Source organism: Pyxicephalus adspersus, chromosome 1 (assembly GCF_032062135.1).
Source record: "Pyxicephalus adspersus chromosome 1, UCB_Pads_2.0, whole genome shotgun sequence".
Taxonomy (NCBI): domain Eukaryota; kingdom Metazoa; phylum Chordata; class Amphibia; order Anura; family Pyxicephalidae; genus Pyxicephalus; species Pyxicephalus adspersus.
Window position 1 is genome coordinate 27979184 of NC_092858.1, and position 22381 is coordinate 28001564.

General features: G+C 41.7%; 1 protein-coding gene across 1 annotated transcript in view; it reads left to right on the forward strand.

Moving 5' to 3' along the window:
* Positions 1-3017: 3017 nt before the first annotated feature.
* USP12 (ubiquitin specific peptidase 12) overlaps positions 3018-22381 on the forward strand; it is a 35956-nt gene continuing 16592 nt past the window's right edge. The window contains exon 1 of the mRNA XM_072404708.1: positions 3018-3217. Coding sequence (XP_072260809.1) covers positions 3170-3217 — 48 coding nt within the window. The 5' untranslated portion in view covers positions 3018-3169. The remainder of the gene's footprint in view (positions 3218-22381) is intronic.

The window sequence follows — 22381 nt, forward strand, 5'->3', positions numbered from 1 at the left end:
ATGGGAATACAGTGTGCCTAGCCTGGGAAGTACCGTATTTTTCGGCGTATAAGACGCACTTTTTCTTCCCCAAAACTGGGGGGGAAAAGTGGGTGCGTCCTATACGGCGAATGCAGGTTTAAAAAATAATTAAAACCAGTAACATACTTACCCGATACCGCGTGCTTCTCGTCTTCTCTCCTCTCCTCCTGACTGCAGCGCGTGTCTCCGACCTTCCAGCAGACCCAACGAGGAGAAGCCTGCTCACGTGATCCCGGAAGCAAGCTGGGAGAGCAAGCGTGCCCCCGCGATCCCGGAAGCAAGCCGGCGGAGAGAAACGGACCGGTAAGTGGGAAGGGATGATCAGCAGGGGATAAATAGGCACAGAGTGGGGAATTTATCCTCTTCTGATCACGTGATCAGAAGGGGAATAATCTTTCAGAATTTTTTTTCTAGATTTTCCTCCTTTAAAATTGGGTGCGTCTTATATGCCGGAGCATCTTATACGCCGAAAAATACGGTACATAAACAAAGGGTCAAAGAAGGAGAAAAGACAGGCTTTTGTAGGCAAAACATATACTTGTTTAAAGAAAACTCTTATTTATTATATATCTTCTGTTCCACTAAAACTAGACTGCACTGGACCCCTGCTTACACAGTACTACTATGCTATAATGCAGTCATAGGCTACTGATCATGTCACAGGGTGTTCAGTTGATGTTAGCAGTAAAATGTCTCAGTTCCCAGCGCATTTCGCCCTAAAAGAGCTTCCTCGGGGGATTTAGAGAGCAGATCTGTGATAACATACAGTATAATCAGCATAGCCCACTAGCAATAATTGAATTAATATATATCTTTATAGCAATAATTTAGTTTAAAATATTTTCTATTGATATTAATATTTACAACACAATAAAGGAATACATAATCATGCATATCAAAAATAATCATGAAGTTAATAAAGAAACATAACTTGGTGTCTGCTGATGATTAACCACAGAAAACAAAGTATGAATTGGGGGGGTGGTGCTGCTTTTTTGTAAGAAAAGTTGTTGAACTTACAAAAAACCAACAGTTTTTTTACTTAACATAAAAGTGTTGTCTACCCTTTTATGTAAAGTGAAAATTCTCAGTTTAGGTATGCTTTAAAGAGGAAGAAACTGAAAAACACTGGAAACAAAAAAAAATCCACTTACCTTCAACCCCACAGCGCAGTCAATCGGTCCAGAGCTGTCTTCCATCGGGTTGTATGTCGTCCTGGCATTCGTCCCTGAGCCAGTGTGCCAGATGCCGCCATCTTCACCTCTTCTGGGTTCTTCTTCCTATGTCACCTGACCCAGGCGAGAGATCGGATGATGTAGGTTGGAAAAAAAACTTGCTGATCGCACTGCGCATGCGTGAGCTTGGCAATTTTTTTCCCTTTTCACGAAAAGGCTCTTTCTGAGCACCCATCAGCCTCCTGGGATGAGTGACATAGGTATCCCAGGAGGCTCTGTGCTCCCATTCATTAGGGGGTGGTGCTGCACCCTTTTTTTTTTAAAAAAAAGGGTGTTGCACCCTGCAAAACAAACAGAATTTTTACCTTAAATAAAAGAGTTGTCTACCCTTTTATGTGAAGTGAAATTTCTGAGATTAGGTACACTTTAAATCTCCTCTCTTCCACATTCTGATACTTAGTTTAATTTCCAGCAGATCATCTTGACACATGTCTAATGAAATGGCCGGGGAGTGTAAGGCCGGTATGGAATGGTGGAAACCAGGGGCAGACATAGGGGGGGGGGGGGGCAAAGTGTGTTGCTGCTTGAAAGCGTACCTAAATTTAGAATTTCCACTTTACATAAATAGGTAGACAACACTTTTATGTAAGGTAAAAATTCTGTTTGTTTTTTGAAGTGCAACACCCTTTTTAAAAAAAAAAAAAAAAAAAAAGGGTGCAGCACCGGTCCCTAATTACTTGATCGCCTAGAATTAGGAGCGCAGAGCCTCCCGGGATACCTATGTCACGCATCCCAGGAGGTTCTATGGTGCTCCTTCTGCCTATACCCGACCATCTCAGCCATGCGCAGAAGAAGCCCTTTTGTCAAACGCACAGCTCACACACACAGAAAGATCGGCAAGTTTTTTTCTCATCTACATCACCCAATCTTGCGCCTGGGTTGGGTGACGTAGGAAGAAGAACCCGTAAGAAGAGAAGATGGCGGCGCCTGGAGCACCGGCCTGATGACAGACACTGGGACCCGATGGAAGAGACCTCCGGATGGATTGGACTGCCCTGCGGGATTGAAGGTAAGTGTGTTTTTGTTGTTATGGGGGACTTCTGAGTTTAGTTTCGCTTGAAAGCTTCGGACCTTCCCCAGCCGACAGGGGCCCCAGGCCAGTTCTGTACAGGGCCTCACTCTCCCAGGCCTGTCCCACACAGGGGCTCCAGACCAGTCCCGCACAGGAGCCCCAGGCCCGTCCCACACAGGACCTCCCATTCCCAGGCCTGTCCCACACAGGAGCCCCAGGCCCGTCCCACACAGGACCTCCCCCTCCTAGGCCTGTCCCACACAGGGGCCCCAGACCAGTCCTGCACAGGACCTCCCATTCCCAGGCCTGTCCCACACCCACACAGGGGCCCCAGACCAGTCCTGCACAGGACCTCCCATTCCCAGGCCTGTCCCACACAGGGGCCCCAGACCAGTCCTGCACAGGACCTCCCCCTCCTAGGCCAGTTCTGCACAGGGGCCACATTTGGCTCTGTCCTCCGCTGGTGGAAACCTTGGACAGATCTCTATGTTTTGGTGATTAAATCGCCCAGCTTTGAAGGTGAACATACCATGGACCTTGGAGGTGGAGCCCTCCCCACCAAGACATTAAAAATTAAGGCTTTTAAGGGATCCAGTTTAGAAGTTCAGGGACATTTTGAGAGAATAATATTCACACACATGCAAAATAACATTGACGTATTCCCAGGGAGAGGGCGGGGGAGTTGTCACCCCGGGGTACCCACGTGACTCTCACACTCCCTCTTTCTCTCTCTGAACTTGCATCACCCCCCTCCCCTCCTCCTCTCTCCGGCGTGAGCGCGCACTGAGGGGTCCCGGGAGGCGGGAGCGCGCACTGACTCAGTACGGAGTGTCCGATGGGCGGGAGCGCGCGGCTCCGGCCTGTCTGCTGGCGGTGATCGGGTGAAGATGGCGCCGGGCGGATGGAAATCCTAATGACAGTTTCCAGGATCGCTTCTATCTGTACCATGGTAGGTGTGGGAGGCCTAGAAGCCGGGGGCTGGGCTGCAGGGGAAGGACGGCATGGGTAGGGAGACGGCAGGGAAAGAGTCCGCTCTGCGGTGTGCAGCTGTACGAGAGGCCGGGGATGAGCTGCGGCCTAGGGCTGGATGTCAGCTGCCCTGTCAGGTGGAATGGGAAGAGCAGGGCCCGGCATTGTTTGCATTACCACTCCCTCCACACCCCGCACCGGGCACTGACACCCAGGGGGCACCGCAAGGTGCAGGGGGAGGGGTAAAGCTGTAAGTGGGCACACGTGGGGGAGGGGCAAAGCTCTAGGTGGGCACTGGTGGGGTAATTTGAGCTGGGCATACATGTGAGAGGGGTAAATCTGCAGGCTGGCACACATGTAAGGGGGATAAAGCTGCAGATTGGTATGAGTTGGGGGCTGAAGCTCCAGGTGGGCACAGGTGTGTGTGTGTGTGGGGGGAGGGCTGGTGCAGGTGGCACAGGTAAGAAGGATTATAATGCCCTGTGTGGGTAAAAGAAAGGAGCAACGCATGTATTAAATGAGAGGTGGTATAAAGAGATAGGTAGGCGGGGTAAGGCTGCAGGTGGGCACTAGTTTGATGGCGTAAATCTGCACTGGATGGGTATAATTGTAGGTGGGCATGTGTATGGTAGGGGAAAGGATGGAAGTAGGCATGGGATGGCTTGATGTTGCAAGCGGACACAGACGTGGGGGAGTGAAGCTAGATGTGGTCCATGTGAACCCAGGTATGGGGTGGTATAACGTTGCAGGTGGCACAGGTGGCAGGCTATTTAGATGGGCAGTGGTGTGAGGGAGAAATAGGCTGCAGATGGACACTGATCAGAGGAGAGAAGGAATACATTTCGAGGTGTGTATGGGTGGTAAATTGCATAAAGAAACATGGGTAAGAGGCAATGCAGCTGCAGGTGATGCATCTCTGTGGGCTCAGGTGTGTAGGTAGACATATGGGCACGCTCAGGTGTGTAGGTAGGTATATGAGTGGACACAGCCGTGTAGGTAGGTATATGAGTGGACACAGGTGTGTAGGTAGGTATATGAGTGGACACAGGTGTGTAGGTAGGTTTATGGGAGGGCCTCAAGTGTGTAGGTAGGTTTATGAGTGGACACAGATGTGAAGGTAGGTATATATGAGTGGACACAGGTGTGTAGGTACCGTGTTTCCCCGATGATAAGGCAGGGCCATCAAATAAGACAGCCCCCCCTTTTTAGAGAAAAATGTAAAATAAGGCCCCCCCCCCCCGCAAATAAGCCACCCACCGATACCTTCGCTTACCCGAATCGGGTGGTACGGTGGGTGACTCCGTGTGGTTCCTCCGTCTGCCTCCATGGCTGCGTGCCGCGCCTCGTCATGACAGTGTCTTATCATCGGGGAAACAGGGTAGGTTTATGGGGGACACAGGTGTGTAGGTAGGTTTATGGGGGACACAGGTGTGTAGGTAGGTATATGAGTGGACACAGATGTGAAGGTAGGTATATATGAGGGGACACAGGTGTGTAGGTAGGTATATGTGAAGGGCTCAGGTCTTTAGATGCCCACAGACTGCAGGGCTGCCCCAATCAGACTGTAAAAGCAGAGCACAGCTGTGTACGTTGGCATGGAGTGAACCAGCTGTGTTTATATAAAAGTATTTTTATTTTCCTTGGCATGTGAAGTGGAATAACATAATCCCGTCCTGTGTGCTTACGGTATGGCTGCAGCTGGATGGCATAGGTACCCCATTATACACATATTTTTCCCCCAGCCATGTAAATATACCCTGCACACCACCTTCTGCTTGTACCATGTGCAGGTATGAGGTGCTGTCCCCTGGATAGACATGGCGGATATGGTTTGATATCTCAGTTTGGGTTGTGTTCCCTCTACCTGTGCCCATGATTTATACTTCTATTCATATCAGCGCCGTGTTCTGCACTTCATTGTCTCTGGATCTTTTTTCATTTATCAAACTTTTGGTTTCAGTGTTTATAATTATGAAACCTTAGCTCCTTACTCATAAGAAACAAAACTTTGTGTCCTAAAGAACAGCAAAGTGTTGTCAGCGGCGCAAACAGAACGATTTTTCTTTCACGACCTTCAGAAGAAAATGATTTCTGGATTTTTGTGGCTGTTTTGTACGAAGACCAAATGTGTCTCTGGGACAAAGATAGCGAGGGATAAAGCAGATTGTGTAATGTGTCATTGGATGTTATGAATGACATGAGCGGCGTTTAGCATTACAATAGCCCGAGGATAATTATACTCAGATTGTTCTTCATGGACAACACGTAGATCTGTAACTGGCCAGTCCCCGGGCTGAACAAACCACAGAAATCGCTGATGGTGCCAGAGTTTTGGCAAATGAAGTTACAGGATGTTCCCATTGCTTGGGTTTTGCATTCTTTTTCCCCATGGGTGATACATTTTAGATTGTAAGCTCTTCTGGGCAGGATCCTCTTCTCCTGTCTGTGTCTGTCTAACATTTGCAGCCCATGTTTATTGTACAGCGCTGCATAATATGCTGACGCTATATAAATACAGTTTATTAATAATAACTATTCCATGATAAATTGATTTGATGTCTTGGCAATTCTCCATATTTTCTCTATGATATTTGAGGCTGTTGAAGGAGACAGATACTTCTTTTTTTCCTTGCTATGTCAGCTCCTCTGGGATTGAATGAGAGGTGTGAGCAGGTTAGGATCAGCAGCTGGAACTTGCAGGTACAAAGGTTACTATTAGCACAATTACTGTCCCTTGTGTGTTTTTGTTTTCTGGCCCCAGGCACAGGTGTCAGAAGGTGTCTTACAGGGGATCTAAACCTTACAATGCAGGCAGGTTCTTTACTGCAGAGGAGACAGGCTATGTCTCTTCTGCAATAAAACAGACTTACCTGCCTGTATGCAATGTGCATTCAAGAGGAAATTGTGAGCAGGCAGTAAGGCATTCTAGAGAAAAGTGCCGTGTTAAACACCTAAGCAGGATGGGAAGAAATTGAAGGCAGGTGGCAGCCCCTGTATTGTGACCCAACTCTTCAGTAATTGCTCTAAAAACAGCGAGGTGGTTACTGAAAAGTGCCGGGTGGTGCGCCCAGCTAAATGAGGCCGGGGAGAACACTGGACTGGTTACTTTGTTTTGTTGTACAAGAGACATAGCTTGTTCATCATGCAATAAAGCACCTACCTGCTTGCAGTTGTTTTAAAAGTTAGGTTTAGCTTGGATTTACCTGAAGCATGAATAAGACTGTGATTGCCAATCATCTCTTGTTGTACTATGCTCTGTAATGGGGCAGCCCATCCATTGCTGCACAGTGGTGGAAAAACGGTACCTGCACTGTACAGGGGAGGGGGTACATTGGGATGCCATTAGGAATGAATGGCACTGCAGCAGAGCATGTGGTATCCCTGTTACAGTATTCTCCCTAGAATTTTGTTGCCTTAGAAATCCCTGTAATTCTATCAGCTTCGTATCTCCCCCCCACATTGTTTCAACTTTCTAACACCTGCCCCATTTTTCCATTGTATTTTGCCCAAACTTTCCAGTGCCCCTGTATTGTTGCCCAACTTTTCAGTAACCACCCAAAGATAGTCAGGTAGTCCAGTGTTCTCTCCAGCCCCTTTTAGCCCGGTGCACTACCCAGGACTTTTTGGTAGCCACTGGGCTGTTTTTGAGTAGTTACTGAAAAGTTGGGTCGCACTACAGGGGCATTGGGTAGTTTGAGAAAAATACAAAGATGATGGGACATACTAAAGGGGTGGGCATTTGAAAGGTGGAACTAAGGATAGGGTGCTTTAGAAAACTGGCAGAAATATAGGGGTTACTAGATTCTTTTGGCAGGTACAACTGGGAACACTTCATTTGTCATGTCTTTCCCACGGGGGCAGGTGAGTATCCACTGGGTTTAGTTTCCCTTTCATTAAATAAAATCTTTAGTTGCATGTAATATCCTGGTTTTCTATTGGTCCACATTCTGCCCTAACTCATCAACTTACTTAGATTCCATTCACACTACACACTTTGGGGCATGTTGACACGCATTGCTCAGCACAGTCCGCATGTAGGACACAATCCATTGTTTTCAATAGGCTCAGTTTGCAGCAATTCATTGCCTTGGTGTTGGAGTTAAAATAAAACTTGCACTTAAGTAATTTGTTGCACAGCGACAAAAGTGCTAATTCTCATTAATTGAGCTAAATGTTACATATGTGATGTGAATCCAACCTTACTGCAGCATTAAAAAGAAGAAAAAAAAAAAAAGAATTTCAGAACACTGGTTGTGGCCACCATAAGAACCATACCATCTGGGTCAGCTGTAGAGTTTATGGAGTGAAATTTTATAAACTGCGGTAACCGACAGGAATAGTTAATCTCTCTGCTAATTTGACTTGATGGAAATATAATTGGTTAACGTGAGATTCTGTGGTTACCACATGGTCACTAAACTTTTCACCTTTTAGTTATTTTACTTGTGGGTTCCCTCTTTTATCTTGTGAGTTGTTTTGCTGACCAAAGTTTTGATCAGAATCTTCTCACAGTGAAAGTCAGAAGTCATTTTCCACTCATTAGAAGTTGGAGATTTGTGATTTGAAGGACATCAGAAAGTGTAAACAGGCCAAGAGGTGACCTTGTGTGTGATTTCTGCAGCATAAATGTAACTTTTAGCTGTGGTATGTTTCCATTGTTGTCTTTTGATTATGCTGTTTCTTTGTTTACATGAGAACACAGCAGATCGGGAGATTTGATACATTTATATTTACTGTGCACAGGCCAAAACATTTCACCGGCAGAGCCCATAGGGTACAATGGCGGAGGCCGTGTAATAATTTGGTATTTTAGCAGCTCTAGCACTGGAAGTTCCAGTTTTTACTCCAGTTATTTAACACTTTGAAAAACTGTACAGAGGTCGAAAGGGATTTCTTTTTCTACATTTGTTGACTTAAACAGCCATTTGACACTGTTGTATTGTACCACGCTACAATTTAGGGAGTTTTATTTGTCAGGTTGTTGCAGTGACATTCATTGTCACCCTAAATCTCCAAGGCTCAACCTTTTCTACATGGAGAACTAAATATTAAAGATAATAAAATTGAAATAACTTTCAGGTCTTCAGGAAGCCCTTTCTATAATTACTATATCCATGGCTCACAGTTTATTGGGAAGGCTGCCACCCTTACAAAAAGCCAAAAAGATCAGTGGTGTCAGTGGTAACGGACCTGGGAAGTCCAAACTGGTCATTGCTTAAGGTTCCCTTAGCATCTTCTGGAGGAACCCAGGGGGTTCCACAAAAACCCTGCTTGTGAAATGTTGTTCTAAGGGAATGCACATGAATTGCAGTACACAGCTCATGTATGGTAACGTATGTGTTGGATGTTTGGTGTTTTGCTAGCCAAATTAAACAGGGGTGCTGTAATGCAATGCATGGTATTACTTTTTACACATTATTTATATAGCACAAACATATTATTCAGCGCTGTACATAGTCCAGGTCCATAGTCATGTCACTAACTGTCCATCAAAGGAGCTCACAATCTACTGTCCCTTCTATAGTAATATGTCATTCACACGGTCTAAGGTCAATTTTAGGGGGAAGCTAGTTAACCTAGCTGCATATTTTGGAAAGTTGGAGGAAACCCACACAAACACAGGAGCCTTATCCAGGAGCCAGGAGGCCATCAAATGTTCTTCCTATGATGGAACCTATTTGGATTCTGTTGTCCAGGTTAGCCTATATGCAATGCACACAATACAGTGTTCTCCCCGGCCCCTTTTCCCTGAGTGCACCACCCAGCACTTTTCAGTGCCCACCCGGGTATTTTTTGGTGGTTACTAAAGAGTTAGGTCACCCTACATGGGCAGCCACCCACCTATTATTTCCTACCACCTGTCTTCTGGCTTGAACACTGATATTCATTACTATTCATTACTATTCATATATGAGGAAATGTGTTCTATATCTATTGAGATTTGCCCATTCTGTAAAATTAATAGCGTTGTCCAGCAAACTACCAACCAAAATCAAAGCTTGTTTCGGCACCGATAAAGTAATTTGATTCTTGTAAATCCCAGAAACCCCATCACCTTTGTCATTTGGAGTTACCTTGTATGCTTTTTATATGCACAGTATTATCTAGTAACTGTGGAAGATCTTTCTATATACTGTATATGGTGGTTTGAAATGCTGCCAAGGAGAGGAAGCCACAATAATACTGGAAGATTCCATTTGTGACTGCATTGTAATAGCGGTTTGTATACATTTGTTGTGTCTGTAAAAGTGAAGCACATTGGGTTGGTTTTTTTCTTAGATTTTCTGGAAAGTTCATTGGTTAATATTTGTACCCTTGGCAAAGTGTGGTAGGATGCCTTCCCAGACTTCCTGTTTCAGATTTGTTTGTCTTACTAATATTTACCACGCTGGTTGTTTTCTCAGCAGGTATTAATGATGACTATATATTGGTGTTTATTCATGGACATTTCAGAGCGTTTTGAAAGCATTTTATGTGTTTCAAACATATTTCAAGAATAGATGCATTTTATACTTTTCTCCTTTGTATATAATATGACTTTTGTGTAAGTCATGATATTGTGCAATAATATAAATCATTTGGCAATATATACTGTAAACATTTATGTACTTCAGCTGTGTCATTGAACTCTGTGGTCTACGTGTTTATGTAGCATTACAGTTATATTTGCTGTCTTCCAATTTATTACTGCACTTTCGTACTCTTTGCTCCCTGATATTGACCCTACTTTCTCTCTATTTTTATTTCATGACGTATCCTTCCATACTGTTACTTTCTGTGATCAGAACACTCACAGGTAGGCTATGTACACGTCAGAGGATTCTCGTTTGATGTGAATGGTCAGGCACATCTTGTGCGAGAATCTGATGTGTATATTAGTCTCCTGATGTTATTTATGAATCCATCCAGACAGTTCCATGAATGACTGATGGGGCACAGTGGGGTGCTGCTTGCTCGCTCTCCCTGCTCCATAGAACCGGACGGGTAATGTGTGTATAGCACTTGTTTTTTCATCTGTCGCTGTAAAGGATCACAAAAAATTGTTTCCATTGACAAAAATTTCACGTGTGTATGCAGCCTTAATATAGGATTTAAAGGCAACTTGCACTGTGGGAAATAAATGGGCAGCCGTTGTGGATTTCCTTATAGATGTGCTTTTTGCCCTGATGTAGCCGATGTTTCAACACTTTTTTTTTCACCAAGGTAAAACAAACATGGCAAATAAAACTAGATCGGATTCAAACCCCCTGATCTACATGTTTGTTCCTCCACAGTGGTTCAGAAAATCTAGGAAACTTGTACTTTGTTGCACTTTGGTGTTCAACCCAGATTTTTTTTTTTCTAAGCTGGGTGGGAAACTAGGTGGGTGGTGGCTCCTGTATTGTAACCCAACTCTTCAGTAACTACCAAAAACAGCCAGGTTGTTACTGAAAAGTGCCGGGCGGTGCGCTCAGCTAAAAGGGGCTGGAGAGAATACTGCAATATCTGCAAAACCAGAAATCGGAGATGGCTGCCCAGATATTTTTGTAATGAATTATTTATTATGGCTCTGTGAGATGTGAAACACATAAAAAAAAAATTCTTGCACAAAGCAAAAGGTAAAGGTGCAACTAGCTGTTCCTGGTATCAGACCTTCAGCCTAATGCTTTCATCTTCAATTGCAGCCAACATAGGTGCAGAGGTCAGCTGTTTTTATGGTTTTGTAATCTGTTAATTACAATGCAAAAGAGGCTGGTGCGCTAATGAAAGCGTGTGAACATTATGTACAAATAATACTTAAATACAGTAGAACCCCTGTTATCTGGAACTGGAAAACTCAGATAACCGGAACCCGACAGCGGAGATCTGAGTTCTGGATAACCGGGGTCCTACGGCAATCAAGAAAGCAGAGCTCCGCTGATTGCTCCGCTCCATGATTGGATGGGGAAGTGCTTAAGCATCATCAGGGTTTTCCCTTTTCCCAGGCATTTAGCACTTGAGGTGAATGGGGGCAAGTCTCTCCATTCAAGTCTAGTGCTGAATGGCTGAGAAAAGGAAACTTACAGTTATCCGGAATCGGACTGTTATCCGGAATTCTGCGCAGGTGCCGGATACCTAAGGTTCTACTGTATTCCATTCAAAATTCAATTATTAATTACTGGTTGACATTCAAAAATCCGGCAACCTCCGGACCTGTATTACGTTTCACCTACATACTTTCCTTGCCATGCAGATATCTGGCTGCCTTGCAGTGGTCTTGATGGTATTTCTGCTTAACAAAGGGTACTTTCCATGTGCAGTAACAAGCACCTTAAAAGAACTTGGTAAATCCAATCTCTGATTACCTGAGGAATCTGGTGTCCTTATACATTTCACAAACAACTTGATAAACCCAAGTTAAAAATTTAGAACATCACTCACTGGTGCTGTCTATGATGGATTACGTTCAGTAAATGGTGCAAGAAGCCAAGCTTTAATGAGCGTAATTAAAATGGATTGCTGAGATCTGAACAGTCCGATGCTGAGCTTAGTGCTTTTCTGTTTTAACCTTTTATTAGAGTTCCTAATGTCCTACTCTTGTGCAGTTTCCATGTGGTGCATTTTATTTGCATTAATAGAGTTTTTACACCATTTCCACCCTACACAAGGTGCAATTTGTGTGGATTAAACATCGGATTGCAGTGTTCAACACAGAAATGTTTTTAAGCTGGGTGGTAAGAAACTACAGGTGGGTGGCGGCCCCTGTATTGTGACCCAACTCCTTAGTAACCACCCAAAAACAGCCGGGAGGTTACTGAAAAGTGCTGGCTGGTGCGGCCAGCTAAAAGGGCCTAGGGAACTTACTGGGATTGAATAAAACGGTGGTGACATTTTTAAGCAAAGTCTGTTCCCATCTGAGCAGGGCTGCACAGTACAGATACCCAGATTTACCTATGTGGGTTATACTGGGTTGGCATTAGGGGGTCTGCAAAGGACAAAACATTTCTAGTGAGCATACTAGTAATATTATTAATATTATTATTAGACAGTATTTATATAGCGCCAACATAATATACAGCACTGTACATTAAATAGGGGTTGCAAATGACAGACATATACAGACAGTGACACAGATGGACGAGAGGACCCTTGCCAGAAGAGCTTACAATCTAAAAGATTCTTGTACTTGTTTATCTTTTGTTACAAAAAAAAAAAAAAGTAACAAAGGATAAACAAGTACAAGAGTCTTTACTGAAAAGTGCCAGGTGGTGAGCCCAGCTAAAAGAGCCCGGGGAGAACACTGACATATTATTGAAACTTGGCTCTGCTCCTCTCAGGTCTCCCTGTTGGTCCCTAATTGGGATGGACTTGTCTGATAAAAGAGCTTGAGAGGGGGGGCAAGCCAAGTCAGGATTTGCATACAAAGCGTACCACATTTTTATATATATATATATATATATATATATATATATATATATATATGTATATGTAAATCTAGTTATTTGACAGCAATTTTCATTAAAGGCCAAGCAACAAGAGCTTTTATGTAATTGCTATGTTTATTTCTGGTTGAAGTACATTATACACCTATATTTCCAATAAACTCTCTGCACATCGGTGCTCACTATTTTACACTTCTAGCAAACTTTGCATGACAAATGATTTCATGTATTACTATATTTGCATAGACTTGAATGATTTAGTAATACTTTGTATAATTGTATTGGTGAACAAACCTCAGCAGACGTTGTGCAAGGCAAGCTGTCACAGGCAATAGATAGCTGTACATGGGGATCAGCAATCACAGATGTGACTGAAGTAGGACACAGTTGATGGTCTTGAATTGACGGACAGATTCTAAGCTGTGCAAAAGGCAAAGATTTGTACCTTAGAGTATTTCTTATCCATCTGAGTAATTGTTTTCTAACTTTGTGCTTTTTATCGCCTTTATCCTTTGTGTTTTTATTGTATTTATTCAGAGGAGGTAGTGTCTGCTTTTACAGGGACAAATAAATGAAATGGCTTTATCACCTTTATCACAGTGCTTCATTTTCACCTGAATTACCACTTTGCCATTACGTCTCAGTGAAGTGCCCTGTATTAGTATTAACACATTATCAATGCAATTGACATTGCCCGATTCTTCTTCTTGTCAGTAACCATGCTGTTATCACCGGGTTACCGCCACTCTGTTGTCACTGGAAACCATTCAATAATGCGAATAAATGGCTTCCTATAGCACTGCAGTTTGCTGTTGTACTTTCATTTGTCATAATATAACGGGCAGCATGGTGGCTCAGTGGTTAGCACTCAGGCCTTTGCACCGCTAGGTCCCAGGTTCGAATCTCGGCAGTGACACTATTTGCATGGAGTTTGCAAGTTCTACTCGTCCTTGCGTGGGTTTCCTCACACATTCCAAGAACATGCAGTTTGGTTCCCCTCAAAATTGACCTTAGACTGTAATAAAGGCATATGACTGAGGAAGGGACATTAGATTGTGAGCCCCTTTGAAGGACAGCTAGTGACATGACTATGGACTTTGTACAGTGTTGCATATTATGTCGGGGCTATATAAATACTGTCCAATAATAATAATATGATTTACTTTGATATATGACTACTGTATTTATCGTGGTTTTATAAATCAGTCCCTTAATATTTAGGCAGAGACTACAGCAGCCACAATTCATATAATTTTGGTCTGACTATGAGCAATCAATCGGATCAGTGCTCTGGTGCTTTCATATCAGTTTTCATTATCAGGGGTGTTCATATGCAATATTTTACACCTGTAACAATTTTAAAAGCTTTCAGTTCCCCTTCTTTAAGATTATGTGCAGCGGAAATTCTTCTTTACTTTTGGATAGAATAAGAAAGTTTTGGACCCCCTGGCAGAGTTATGTTAGAAGATTGCCGTCCTGTGGTTGAAAATATATCATATGGAAAGTAAGGGTAAATCTGTAACAGAAACACAGGAAAAAAACATGGCAAAGGTTCCAGGTTTGCCCTGGTAAAAACAAAAGTGTCTGTGTTGCTCTGATCATTGTCACTAGGACAGGAGGTGCAAAAACTGACCTAACAGGTCAATGGTGTTATTAGTAGATGTTCATAGGACAAAGCTTCTAATATTGCACTGATATGCATACCTTTTAAATACAACCCTTCAATTGAATTGCAGATTAAAAATATAGCAGTTTGTATCCTGAACTACAAAGAGAAGGATAGATAGCATATCATCATATAGGTATGTCATCATTATACCGCTATCTGCTATATCTACATCTTGTATGTCACTGCAGAAGAATACAAATATTCATGTTCCCTTTTTTTTTTCTTTTCAAGCTCTTAATAGACATTTCTGGGTCTCGGCAAGATTAAATGCTTGCCAAATTTAAAAAACGGAAACAAAACCCTTTTTTGCTTGTTAATCCCATGAGCTTGATTTGAATCATAAACATCAAAGCTGTCAGTTTGTATGTAACTCGGAGCCATCAACACTTCTGTAGCTGACTTCTGCTTGTTAGGATAAGCAATATCATAACCCTTCAATTCTTCTCTTGTCTGTGAGCAGAACCTGTGATATGGATGCTTTCTTTTTTCCTGCATTCTATTTTATTGCCTTTGATGGTTTTCAGATACAGATGCCATAAAAAATATTTGCCACTTTCGTTAAAGAGTTTTTATCCTACTTACCATGTGTCCTGCAGTCCAGGGCAGCGGGGAGCCAGGTTTAACTGCATTATTAGACTTAAAATGATTAGTAGGTTGGGGTTTTGTTAACAAGAATTTTTCACATGCTGCTTTTGCTGTTCCAGTGAAGATGCTGCAATTAAATGACAAATGCAGAACTGGACATGAAAGGACTGCATTTGACCCATTTTGCCTGCAGGTCAAACTCACCTTAATAGAATATACTGCATACAAAACACACAGCTCAGGGTAAATCAAGAATTGTTACTGCTGAAATAAAGCCAATGGGAATTTACCTGTCTGAGTTTGCATGGAATGCACATCAAATGTCGGAAAACAATGCCTATCAACATGAGCCCATGTATATGTCCAAAAACTATTTAAATTTTTTTTTTTTTGCGGTCTAGGACTTTTTTCAGTCTCTCTGACACTGTAGTTTACAGAAAAATGTAGCCATACCATCTATACCATCATACCATCTATAGTCAGAAAGTAAAATCTTTTTAGCTGTAATATTGTAATAGGTGCTTCACCCATAAACTAATTTAACCCACCCTCCCCTTTTTTACTTAGCCAGATCAGCAGGCACGGTTCTGCTGTTTCTGCACATGCCGTACTGTCCTGGCTATGCCTGTGAATTACGGTCCCATAGACTTCTACAGGGCTGATAGATTGATCCATCCAGCAGCCCCCTGAAGTTCAATGGGATGAAATGCAGAAGTGCAGCCAGAATAGTGCAGGATGCAAACAAGCATTGGGTTTCCATGCATACCTTGCAGCTAATGCATGTGCTACATTGCTGGTATTGTCATTTATAAGGTTTTTACTTTTATTTTTTTTCTCACAAGGATAAAATGGTCCATAAAAAGGTTTATATACCAGGAATGTGTTGTTTGCTCTCCTTAGTGGTATTGCTTACTTGGCAAATCATGTTAACCGTGTTCATTTCTGGGATGACATTCTATTGACGGTTGCCTTAGCATTACCTAATTAGTGGCTTGGGACTTTCACCTAATTAGTTCAAAGCAGGAAAGTCTTTGTAATGGCACTCCCTGGGCTTTGAAGTTATTGTCTGCCTTTCTTCCTAGTCACAAACTGGTTTGGTATACCACAAAAACAAATATTAATGCAGACATTTTATATATTGCACAGGGTGAGCTGGATTTAGAGGCCTGGATATACAAGAGAGAAGTTTGTTAATTGTTCATAGTTTGATGGGCCATGTTGCTGAGGTTTAGGCTGTTTTGGTGGATAGATGCAGCTCATTCAGATGCGATCATTCAGAATTCATTACCAGGTGTGTTAGATCTACATTATATCTCCTTCTGCCCTGCTTCAATCTGAAGAAGCAAATATTGTACAGACAAAGTCTATCCACAGAGTCTCCTGAAATGTCGCCTCTCCCTGTTCTGTTGCAGGGCGCCGCCATCTTCTTCCTTTTTCTTATCTTGTTGTGATCTTTGGCTATGTTAATTGGCTGGGTCAGGGGGGTGAAACTACCATGCAGGACTGCAGGAGTTCATCCAGGGAATCCTGGCAACTAAAATATTTTTGCCCGTTATATGGAGCGATCAGGCAGGTGAGAATTCTAAATGCAGAAGGGACATCGCCTGCCTGATCCAAAAGTGCAACTTTAAGTTTTGTGTAGAGTAGGCAATGATTAGTATTCATGCCACATTTTTGCTCTTGTTAGAGAAGAACACTTAGTTCTGGTCCTACTGACAAGTTTAGCAAGAAAGGAAGTGAGAGGAATACCTCAGCAGGGACAGAAACCGAAACTTTCTTACAGAGAGAAACAAATGTATTTCTTTAGTATATGTTGTAGAGTTCCCTTTGCTTTCCTTCTAGTAAAATGGACAGCTTGGCTGGGGTTCTCACCTTTCCCCACTTCATCTTAATCTACTAAGAAACATTTTTTGTTGGTGGGACATAAACTTTTAGAAATGTTTTTGCTGCTCTATGGGGAAAATTATGTTAAAGAGGAGCTACTACCAATTGGATTTAGCCTCCCTGTTTTATTTTTACAAGGCCACATCCCTAATTTAATACAAAATGGAGGTCTGAGGGGTTCCCTCAAAAATGGGCCAATTAAGGCCAATAAATGGAAGTTTTAACAATTAAATATCCAAAACCATAACTTTATTAGGTACCAACAAAAAAAAACATTAACATAAAAACCTAAAAATGTGCAACAAACACTACAAGAAAATTCCTGTCCGGGTTACCCAATCAAAGGGGCTCAACCTGTTGATTCACCCGGCTGTTTTTGGGTGGTTACTGACGAGTTGGGTCACAATACAGGGGCTGCCACTCAACCGGCTTAAAAAAAAAGGCCGGCTTGAACACTGTTTTGGGGTAGCTTTAATTTACTCTCCCCACTTCATAGAATTTAATGTGCTTGTCTGTACAGTGCTTTATTTATTTTGAAATAATGTAGGGCACATCTGTATGGACCTTTATTTCTGTCATCCATTTTGCTCTGAAGACTGAATTGACAATATTACAAATCATTTGGCAAATATAATGCAAACTGTGTGTACTTTGCTAGTTGCCTGAAGAAGTTTCCTAGCACTTTCTATGTAAATACCTGCCATCATTTTCTTTAAGTTCTTTACTGCAAAATATTTCCAAGTGTTCAGCACCAACCCATCTTGTTATACTTATGATGTGGGTGTATTTACCAGCAAGGCACTTGTGAAAGCTTATTTCTGCAGTGTTTATGATAATGTGGTTGATGCTGAGGTGAATCAATAATCTATCACCGTAAAATTTGTTTTGTATAAATTGCGGGCAAACTACACATTAAACTCACAATACAAAATTGGTTTATGTTTAGAAACACATTGTGATTTATTTCATGATAATGGATTTATGATTATTTGTATTTGTTTTGTGGTAAATATAGCTATAGTATGTGTCTAGATGAATGCATTCTGCACATTTGTAATAAATGCTTACCATTCAGGCAGCTCGTACAACAAAATCTTGCAGTGCATGCAGTGGGGTGTCATGATATTGGCAGCTGATACTGGGAAATGAAGGAGCTGCTATGGCTTTGTGCTCTGGAATGGTGCCACTCACTCCTCAAATATTGTGTAACTTTGCAAGTTTGCATGATCCAGTGTTTTGCCCAGCCCCTTTTATCCGGGCGCACCACCCGTCACTTTTAAGTAACTACCGACTGTTTTTGGGTGGTTACTGATGTGTTGGGTCACAATACAAGGGCTGCCACCCGCCTACAATTTCTTACCACCTGGCTTAAAAACATTTCAGTGCAGAATACTGATGATCACTTACCTGGCATGCCATAATTTACAAAAACCATATTCATTTTCTTTTTTATTCTGTACCCTTTCTTTTATAAAAAGCAATACTAAAGCTCCAAGCAGGTGACTTTCCCTGGACCGAGATGATGTCTTCTGTCCACAATATTTAGATGTAAGCTTTTCTTCATTTCAGCAGTGATGAGACTGTAAAGTTGTAAGGTGTGAGGCTTCAGTAGTGGCTGATGTGTGTCAGACATTTGTAAATACAACATAGAACTTCACAATTGCACAGATTGACATGGCGTCATCTCTGAGCATCTTGTCCTAGGAATGCATGTTGTCTATAGATGGTATGGCTACATTTTTCTAGACCAGGTTTCTCAACCTCACTAGGGGTTTCTTGAAAAATGTACACCTCTCAGGTCAGTTTAGGTGAGACCAATGATCTTTGTCCATCTGTAAGGGTGACATTTTTCCCTCTGGCCAGAAATGTAAGACATTCTTCCTACTAAACACCCACTAGTATACAGTGAGCTGAAGATATGATAATTATAGTAGGTGTTCCTTAAGACCTGAAAATTATGACAATGGTTCCCCCATGTTGAAAATGTACACACCTTGAATTTGTCATTGGAAATAATCCTTTGTGATCGTTTCCAGTGACAGATGAATGAGTGCTGTACACACACCACCACTCCCGTCCTACAGAAAAGGGAGGATGATTGTAATGTTTGGTGGGAAGAAATTGTAGGCGGGTGGCAGCTCATGTATTGTGACCTAACTCTTTAGTAACCAGGGTGGTTTTTGTAAGATGCCGTGTGGTGCACCCAGCTAAAAGAGGCTGGGGGGAAAACTAATAGCCAGTGTTTTCCCCAGTTTTTTTTTTCTCGGCTGGATAGGAAGAAGATGTAGGTGGCAGCCCCTGTATCTGTATTCTGTACCCATTAAAAACAGTTGGGTGGTCACTGAAAAATGCTGGGTGTAAAAGGGGCTGGGCAAACACTAGTATGTTATAAAACGCATACAAATATGTCATATTAAATGTAAAGTACTCTCAAAGTGAAACTGTGTTCCCTAAAGGACAAATGTAGGATTTTTTTTAAATCCTGACCCCCAAATATGCTGCGCTGACCCACCCCTGTACAGCTCCTTACATCCTAGCCTGGTGCCTATAGACTTCAATAGGAAGTAGACATTGCAGCAGCAACATTCTATTGAAGTCTGAGACATTAGCGTGCGGGTTTGGGTTTCCCAGCTCTAGATTTTACCAGATCATGCAGGAGTTGCTTTCTGACCCGAAATAAGTGTACTAGCGGCCTAAGGGAGGAAGTTGAAAAATAATTTTAGAACCTGTACACCTAAAAGGTAATGGCCCTTAAACAAAAACAAAAAAAAAAACTCCAGACAATCCAGAAAATAGGTTGACACCCTGCTGACTCAACTTGGAAAACAATGCTTTGTGGTGCACCTGTTGTCTCACTTTTGGTGCAGTTTATCACAGCACAGTCATTTCTAAATTTTGCATTCTTTATAGGTTTAAGATTAAAAAAACTTCAAAAGCTGCTGGTTGTTTACATTGGACCAGTATTTCTTGATTTGTTGAGCCATGGTGCAACCCTTGAAATAACTTTTAGTTCTTCAGGGAACCCCTGCTATATGTACTATATCCACATCTCACAGTATATTAGTGTGGGGGTCAGTGGGAAGAATGTCATCCTTACAGATAGCCAAAAAGATTTAGTTAAACTGACCCAAACGGTCCATATTTCCCATAGCTCAGAGAACCCCTAGCAACTTCCTGAGGAACCCTGGTTGAGATAAACTGCATTAGAGTGTTAGCAGTCTGATAGGATCTGCTTTTATTTACCTAAGTAGAAAAACATTTGATTAGAAATATTGTGTCTGGCCTTTGTCCTGTATTGAGAGTATTCGTTTGACATTCTTCTAGGATTGTTCTGAATTCTTTCACAGGTGCATTTTAGCAACAATTGACCTTCATCTGACTTACCTTCTTTAAAGTGGACCTAATCCTGTGTTACTCATTTTGCTATCTCCTCCTTTCCATCTTCAACAATCTTGATTAGCCGTTGCAGGTTGATCTAACTCCTGGGCACGCATAATGGAGTTCATTCCCGGCATACGCAGATGAAGCTGGGATTGCCGGGGATCCTGGCAACTAAAGCTAATGACGCCTATGTACAGCTCAGCTTTTTGCTCGAAACCAAAGCGTTCATGCAGGTCGAAGGGATTATTCCAGAAGGACATCACCTGTCCTGACCTGACTGATTGTGGATTTTTAAAAATGGAACTTTATTTTCTCTTTGGACAGATTTTACATTTCAATAGACTTTTATGACAACACAAACCCTAAATGATTTTCATAGAACCCAGAATGTTTGCACTACAATTAATATGGAATACCATTTGTTGTAGATCTTGTGAACCAATCCCTAGATTTCCTAAAATCCTTATGATTTTCAATTTAAACATCTAAGATCATATTAGTTTTGTTTGTTTTATTCTCCTTTTATAAAGGGGTTTCAGCAGGTGTTAGTTTAGTTTGTGATTATCTGCTCATTCCAAATATAAGGAAGAGTTTGTGGCTTTTTTTCTGTACATGTCATTCCGAGCAATGTCCGATCTTGTACAGCTGTATCCATGTTGTAAACAGACGCATTAGTAACAACCATATTTCCATGGGGATCTCATTACCTTGCCACGTGAATGTAGTAACCAGAAAATGGTTTATCAGTTTAATAAGTGCTTTATGCTCTGCTACGTTAATTCTCTTGTCCCTCTGAGGTAACCGGAGAACAATACAATGGAAATTCATATTGCAGCTTTCACTATATACAATTAGTTCCCAGTCCATTAGGAGAAAGTGCTAAACAACTTGTTGGCATTGCAGAAAGTTATTTCAGATATTTCTAAAATATCTAATTCATAACTTACAAAATATGGCAAGTTTTGGACTCCCCAGGAATTTTTTTTTTCATGGTGCCATTAAGCTAATTTAAAGTGGAATTCTGGGCAGATATAACAAACACCAATTAGTCCAGCTCTGTAATCATTAATTCATTATTAAATGTGTTTTTCAAATGCAAGTACTGGACCTGCATTTGGCTTGGTATCAACCTATTGCAGTCTACTGTTTAATCATTACAGCTGAGTTCAGAGGAAGGAAGAAGCAGCACAAGGAGCCAGGTGGGTTTGCTATAGTGTATAGAAGAGAAATAAGCTTGTTGGTGAATTCTTCTGTTCTTTCACCTATATCGAGTAAAAGGTTTTGAAAGGGAATTCCAACGAATGAAAGTTGTTGACCATCAATTTTATTCTCCAATATATTGTTAGATTTTCATACTCAATGGCCAGACATTGTAAGCTAAAATCAAAGCCAGACTTATTAGCCTTTAACATATAGAGAAGGAAAATTTAAAAATAGGAAACGGTTCTAATCCCACCTCTGATAGATGTTTCATGAAGCCATCCCCCTTGTAAGAAATTGTTTGAGGTATGATACAAAAATCAAAATAAAGGAATGGCTGGGTTTTTTATTGTGGCAAATAAAGGTTATATTTTAGGTCAATAATTGTGACAAATGACCAAATACCAATAATTTGTGAATACAATCAAATTGTTTTTTTTTTTTTGTTGGCTTTTCCCATTTAATGCTTCATGGAAGATAAGGCCAGTTAACTAGATAAAAACTTGATAAAAAATCCCTATTCGAGAAAAAGCAAAAGGATTGTGTCATATACCGAAGCTTTTTTTTTATTTTTTTAATGTTTGCTTTACATGACGTTCCACACCAATCCAAACTGGGGAACCCTATTGGCTATTATTATCTGAACACTTTGGACCTTACAAAATCATGGCAACCTTGCATTACCTATCCAAGGCAAACTCTTGAAATACCAATTTGTTAAACAGTCTCAGCGCATCCCCTGAAGAGTTCTATTGGAGAAACGCGTCGGGTATTATATTTTGGGTATCATACTTCAAACATAGAGAAGAAAAATACCCATCTGAAAGTGTTAAGCTGGCTTCTATTTATATGGTGGCCATGCATGGGCTGCTAAAAATTGGTGATACAACAGTCTCTTCAGCATTAAAAGGTCAGGCCACCCAAATTTGATCTTTTAATTTTAGGTGATATCTGATAAATTGCATCATGGTAACTTGTAACATGGTAAATTGTAATCATGGTTTTTTGTTTTTTTTTTTTGGGG